Raw genomic sequence first — 7,050 nt, forward strand, 5'->3', positions numbered from 1 at the left:
TGTGTGTGTGTGTGTGTGTGTGTGTGTGTGTGTGTGTGTGTGTGTGTGTGTGGTAGAGCAAAATTTCACAGCTCTGACTTGGACATTTTACAGCTCTGATTTTGGTGCAACATGTAAGCAACACATTTGATTATGTGCCAAAAAGCTCAAGTTCCATTTATTGGCACTACTGTAATATACCCCATTGCTTCTGAGGACGTTAGGAAGAAGGCTAATAATTTCCATGCCCTTTCAAATTGAATGCAAATAACATGTAATGACTCTAAAACAATCTAATTTGCGAGTGTACCTCATCATATTACAAACTTACCTCTGCAGTGGCAGGGGCGTCTTCCTCCTCTGAGTGCCCGTGGCTGAGGCTGCCGGCTGGGTGGGGGTGGCTGGGCGAGTGGGGGGCTGCGTCGGGCCTGTGGGGGGTGGTGCTCTGGTAGGGGGGCTGCAGAGGGATGGCCGAGTGCAGGGGTTCGGTCGGTGGAGCGGCCTGAGGGTCCACAGGGTCCGAGGAGGTGACGGGGTCTGAAGCTAGAGCAGGTACAGATGCTCCTTGAAAAGATTAATTTTTAAAAGTTACAATCGTTAATCAATTAATCAATCTTTAAATTAGGCTTTATTGATTGATTTATTGATTTATTGAGGCGTTGTTGATCAGTACTAATGACTCAATGATTACCCGGCCAAGTACTGTGATTTCTGGCTTTTAAAACGTACTCTGTTTTGGAACAAAACCTCCCCACCCACTGGAATTTCAAGACACTCAAATCCCCAGTTTGCCTGGTCCTGACCAGATCCTTTGACACAAAGGGTCTGGAGGCTTTCTTAGATGTTGCCTACAGCAATAGCGTCATTATTGAGGTGGTGGGAGTTATTGTGATTGGAGCATTTTCTTTCTGATTCATCTTGTCATTGTCGAGACAGAACAAATTCAATTTTCAATTCATGTTGTTCTACATCAGGTAAATTCTGTTTGCTTATCAACGTAATGATGCTGCCTACCCTCACTTGAGTGACATATCTGGCAACCAATAAAACTTAATGCTACATGGTTGTGCCCATTCAGATTCAGATTTAATGTGAAATTACAATGTCAGTAGTACCTGCAATTTAGCTATGGCACATAGGCTGATGATGTGTAACATCAATAAATGTAACCATTTATTGTTGAAGCTGCATCGTCAAATAAGAAATACTGGATATACATAAAGACAGCAGGACAGTCAATGTCATTGGTTTGTGTTGATGGTTTGTGTGTGTGTCTAACCTTCTTGTTTGGCTGTGAATGTGCGTGCCGAGTCTCCCAGCCCAATGAGCTCATTAGTTGATCCCATCTCCTCTGCGTTCCAGGAATGGAGGGAATGTTTACTGGACTGGACACCAGACCTGAAGGATAAGACACAATATGATCCACTCCAATTTACAATTTACACAAACAGATCAAATTACTGTACACGTGCCTCTAATACTTTTTTTTTTTTAATTGTTTCGCCTTTATTAGAAAGTTGAAGGTGGAGAGAGACCGAAAAGACTGGGGTAGAGAGAGAGGGGGATGACGTGTGAACAATGTCCTGGGCTGGATTCGACCCAGGACGTCGCGTTACACAGTACGCACCTTAGACCACTGATCCACAAAGACACCCAGGTGCCTCTAATTATAACTAGATTCCAATTACCAAAGTCATCCAAACAAAGTCTGTCTTTACAGTATATAGGCTAATCAGTGACATTTTCATATAAATAAATGTCTGTTTTGCTACTCTTTATCGCCAACCAATATAAAACAATAAGATTCAACCTACACCAAGTTCATGAAAGCTTTTCCATTTGCTGTTCTAAACACCAGGTGTCCGGTGGGTTTTTCCTGAAAAATCCTCTGGTGCACAGGAAAAACATATCACAGTACCGCCCACACTGTTTGATTGACACGTGATTATTGGGATGTGTCATGGCATCGCCACTGTTAAAAGCAGTGCAATGATGTTCCTTGTCAAATTTGCACAACACTGACTCACTGGTTGTGATTACAGCGGTGCCGATACTCATCAAGACAAGCTGCACCAGTGGTTCTTCAGTCACTCGACAGTGGCGGACCACAGCAATAAGAAAATTATTTCCATTGCTTGAAAGTTGGGATTTGGGTTCGGTTGAGTTGTTTTTTTTTTTTTTATCTATATGAAGTGTGCAAATATATACAATAGTGGTACCACAACCTGCACATGAATCAAAACAGGGACAGAAAACCAACAGCTACAAAAACTTATCGAGGGAAAACACTGAGACTTGCATGAGTCCTTATGTTTGAGATCTAACCATTGACCTTCAATGTTTACAGTAGTGTGAGGAATGCTACCTAGCTGGCTGTTGTGTCAATAGGATGTACAGTCAGGATCTGCGTGGTGAGAGTCATGTGGAACAGAACTGACACTGTCAGCAACTTCTGGTTTAAAGGACAGTCTAACACAAACAGCAGTTATATGTTGCCTGTCACCATGTCATTTTTGTCAATTTTGTTGATGTGATTTTTATTTCATTCTAAGAGGTATAGCAGTTGGCTTTGCTTTTTTTTTTATTTGTAGAGGAGCAAGTGGATCTCTGGCTAGCATGATCATTTGTTACCAGTGGGTGATTTGGTCAAATATAACAATGGGGTTGATGCAGCTGGACACACTGTTTGATTGACAGGTGATCTCTTGGAGGTGCAGTGCAAAAACACCACAGCAATGAGCACTTAGCACCAAAGATGTTGCAAAGATCAAATAAAAAACAAAAACAAAAATAAAAGAGAAAATAAAAATCTTGGATTACCGCTTTAAAATCAATAGTTCACAAGTGGACACATCATAAATTGTGTTAAGTCATCCCCTGTCTCTTAGTAAATAGGTAGTATGTGTAAGAGGAACACTCACTCGCCACTGGAAGACTGGGACGCTCCCTCCAGGACGGCTCCTTCTGCTGCGTGGCCTCGGAGCCCACTGGCTCTGTGCTTCCACAAGGGACATCTTCAATGAGCAAGTCATTCAGCTCTTATAGAGAAAGATGTGAATAGTACAAATGGAGAGGGATCCCAAGAAAGAGAGGTGGAAATAAAGAGAAATAAGGAAAGAAAGGAAAAAACAAAGCGAGAAAGAAAGACAGAAAGACAAAGAGCAAAATGGTTGATTACATTGTAATGACCTCAATGGAATTTTAAAGAGGAACAAACTCAAGATGACCTTCAATCAATCATAACAACTGAAAATACACTGTTCAAAAACACAGAAACAAACCTCAAAGCCTCATTTGTCCATTTCACAGATAAGAAATTCTGATGAAAAAAAAACTGAGGACATCTTGCATTTTTAACCAGAAAAGTAAGCTCAGCCACACACACAGCCACTCCAGTGCCAAAAGCATAAGTGCTACATGATTTATCACCATGAGAAACTGAAGATACAAGCCAAACTGTACCAATTTCATCAGAGCTCAAACCAATACACATTACAGATACAACAGCTCAAACACTCTGTATTCCCATCACAGTAAACAAACCACTCATAGCCTCCATTATACTCAATGCCAACTCCCTCAGTCGTCTATCTCCAGGACATTTCATTAGGCCATTTAAAAAACGCACATCATTTGTAGGTGCAGACACAGTCATTAACTACTAATTGCTGTTTGGCAGTGAACGGAGGGACAAGCCAGGCATGGACACAAAAGCACGCTCAGTTCTGCCAATTCAACAGCGCTGACTGTTCCCAGTAAAGCCCTACGCCGGCTGGTCTTAAACTGGGTTTAGAACACATTATGTCCAGTTCATGTCGAAGGACGGGCCGATTGTGTCTCAGTCAGTAAAAAGGAGAAACGGGCTGCAAAAGGGCACAAAGGCCTATAAGGAAAGCCAAGTTAAATGTTGAGTAGAACTGGGTATTAATGGAAAGGTTTTAATACCGATTCCCGTTTTGATGCTTTACATTTGATACACATTCTGATACTTTTTCAATCCCTGTTTATGTTGATTGAAAGCATGTTTCATGGTGCAATAGTGTAAATATTAATTTATGTTACATTAACATGGCATCAGCTTTTCTACAATCTGAGCTCACATTAAAAATCTATTATTTTGAAACTTTTTGATACATTTTGAAGCCTAAAAAAAATATATATTGATGAATACGAAAATTTTGTATGGTACAGATTTCTTGCCTCCCAGCCCTAGTTGACAGATAAAATAGTAATTTTGGCTGTACAAACACAAATATATATTTCCCTTAACTCCTTTGTAAAAACGGAAACTTGCATGTTACTTGTAAAGCTGATGAGAGGCACTGCGAGTTGAGGATGCTGAAAGTGACAAATGAAATGCCTACCTCCATTCTGTGACTCCTCACTTATCTCCTCGTTGAGATACTCCAGCAGGCCATCGAAGATTTCCAGCAGGTTCTTGATAGACTCTTGGTCCCCTCTGACAATATTTTCCCCTGCGAACACACAGGCATCACCAGCATTACACTCAATACTCAACACCGAGTTCTTCAATAAGACCAGGGCCTTTTCATTGTTTTATAGTGCATCTGAAGAATAGAGAGGGCTTGTGTTGGCTCTGTGTTTCTGTGTGGTCCTTCGGGAAATAAGTATTAATCTGTGACAAGATCATATGATTTTCTTTCATCCTCAGTGAATGGCTCTCTGTAAAAGTGTTTATGTATGACTAGGTGTACTGGTAGTAGTTAATCACACTCCCTCTTCTCTGCATACTTACCCTTCATTAATTAGCTGTTAAGAGTGAAAATATACAGCGACAACAGTGTTTCTTACCTGTGATGTGTGAGAGGCTGATCTGAAGGTAATCCAGGGCCAGTGAGTCGATCACGGACTGAATGTTATGGACGTCATCCTCTTGACTGCAGGGGACCGCAATATAATCTGAACACACACATACACAATATGTGAATAAACAAAGCCACGCATGTAACCACAAAAACATAGTTAAAGGCACACATGCATGTTCAAAAAACACACAAACACCTCCTTGTACACTTTTGACCACAGTAATAATCACTTAACGCATGAAAGGGCTCAGCGACAGAAACAGTCTTGTGATAGCAGGTTTGATGGTGTCAGGAAGCATTCCTGGCATACTAAGCACGCTCAGGGGAATGTGATCTCGACTAAAACCTCACAGCTTGTTAACCTTCAGGACTGGTTGTGTTATGATCAGAATTTAAATGTGCTTGTTTCCTATTTCAAGCTCAAAGCTTTAAGTCCAGTAGCTTGATCTTACCTGGAACTTTCTCCCCCAAGATGTTCTCATACAAGGCAATGAAAACATTGGCATCGCAGTCCGTCACCTTCCTCAGTCGTAGGTTTATGTGACACTTGCTGAGTAGGTCATTCGCCACATCTACCCAATCTGTAAAAGAAAGGAATAATCATGTTTGTGCCCAAAAGACCCCGAAATAGTCTCAATTGGGCTTGAATTCAAGGAGGAAAACACACAGTGTACATATGCCTTATGTACAGGCTGAACAGAAAAGGGGAATTACATGGATGGAAAGTAGGCTTACATAATCAGAAAAATACAGAACAATGAAAGGACAGTACAAGGTGGAGAAGCAATGCACAAATGGGGCTTTACAAAAAACCCTGGTTTAACTAATTTGATCTGGAATACATTTTTATGGTGCACATCAATGTAACATTACAATGTGAAGACTGCTTTACTACTAACAAGAGAGTTAATGGTGACTTTCATTGGGTACTAATTCATAAACCAAGACCACACCAGCAACGCAAACAATTTCTCTGGGCGATAATGTAATCATCACTGCCAGTCCGCGGCAAACTGAGCGGGGAATAAGTGCCAACACACACACACACACACTCATACACACACACACACACACACACACACACACACACACACACACACACAGAGAGAGAGAGAGAGAGTTAGCTAACGACTGCCAGTTTTGGTCACATTCATTGAATTTAAAAGAAATGAGATAGGTATCAATTCAGAATGACAAACCAGCAAGCAACCTAACGACCGCCTGTTACCTCTGCTAAAGCTACCTTTTGTTTACTGTAACTTTACCGGCTGAGTTACTCAGAAGTGGCTAGCTAACGTTGCTAACTCGGTCTGTTTGCTGACCGTAACATTTTCAGGAAACGTTAAACTGTAAACTCAGTGATTACATTACGGTTATCTCTTAAATATTGGTATGGGAGCTGGTCATCTAATGGCAGTTTCGCGGATATCAAGGCAATAGGTGACCTGGCAGCTAGCGTTAGCTGTAACGTTAGCAAGACACATCGTACGTGTCGGTATCGTTAGCTTTTCCCAGACTAGAGTCGAGAGTTTCGGCAGCCTTACCTCTTTCTCCCTCTTGGGTTCCCATGAAACAGCTGGAGCTCAAAATCAACTGACTAGCTACAGCAGAGCCTCGTACAGCCCACAGCCCCTTCCTGACCCGAGTTGTTGGAGTTAGTTTTGATAGTGTAGTGGTTTTCAGGAACAGGGAACTGTCGGCTCTCATTTAAAATTTAAGTCTCCTCTGATTGGATGATACGCTCGCTCATACATACGCTCGTTCTTTGTTTCCGGAAGTGCCTCTCGATGGGTGCGTTCCAGACAGACTGCACACTTGTGCTATACATGGTATCGGTATCACTCTGAGCATTTATTACAAAGCACATTTATTTATGATCATCTTAGAAAGCACCAACGTGCAATTGATGTCGTGTCAATTAACTAAACCCCAAGGTATATCAAAGTCCCTGCATCTGATCTAGTTTGCCACCAAAACCTCTAAACCCTCTTATCGACTGCATTTCTTTGGACAAAGTGGATGACTGATGACAAGATATTATTTGGTCAGTGTGATAAATCAGATGACGTAGGACTCCAGACTATCAGCTTAGAGGGAACATAGATGTGATTTTGTCCCCCATATATCTTTCAAATAGGCTTACATTTCTGGCACTTTTTGCTTGATCTTTTGCTTGATCTTTGCTTTTGCTATAATTAAAATGGTGAGTGCCACACTCATACCCAACTGACGCCCATGGCAAAAT

The 7,050-nt window shown here is 41.5% G+C and overlaps 1 protein-coding gene across 1 annotated transcript; it reads right to left on the minus strand.

Moving 5' to 3' along the window:
* Window positions 1-408: 408 nt before the first annotated feature.
* Window positions 409-6,486, minus strand: LOC139650691 (centrosomal protein of 95 kDa-like). Its single transcript, XM_071527436.1, has 7 exons — window positions 6,350-6,486; window positions 5,258-5,386; window positions 4,792-4,899; window positions 4,344-4,454; window positions 2,901-3,017; window positions 1,259-1,377; window positions 409-543 (listed from the first exon to the last, which is right to left on the minus strand). The coding sequence occupies exons 1-7, from the start codon at window positions 6,372-6,374 to the stop codon at window positions 523-525; spliced, it is 630 nt and encodes a 209-aa protein (XP_071383537.1). The 5' UTR covers window positions 6,375-6,486; the 3' UTR covers window positions 409-522.
* Between the last annotated feature and the right edge of the window lie 564 nt (window positions 6,487-7,050).

Source organism: Centroberyx affinis, unplaced genomic scaffold (assembly GCF_046629955.1).
Source record: "Centroberyx affinis isolate AG114_WGS23_722 - 3 ecotype Tasmania unplaced genomic scaffold, CSIRO-AGI_Caff_v1 ptg001530l_1, whole genome shotgun sequence".
Classification (NCBI taxonomy): Eukaryota; Metazoa; Chordata; class Actinopteri; order Beryciformes; family Berycidae; genus Centroberyx; species Centroberyx affinis.

Excerpts from the sequence above, each read along its gene's own strand:
- LOC139650691 (XM_071527436.1), bottom strand. The coding sequence starts at position 6,374 with ATGGGAACCCAAGAGGGAGAAAGAG. Across the intron at positions 4,900-5,257 it reads CTTGGGGGAGAAAGTTCCAG|ATTATATTGCGGTCCCCTGC; the intron begins GTAAGATCAAGC and ends GTGTGTGTTCAG. Across the intron at positions 1,378-2,900 it reads TCCCAGTCTTCCAGTGGCGA|GTCTGGTGTCCAGTCCAGTA; the intron begins GTGAGTGTTCCT and ends CTTATCCTTCAG.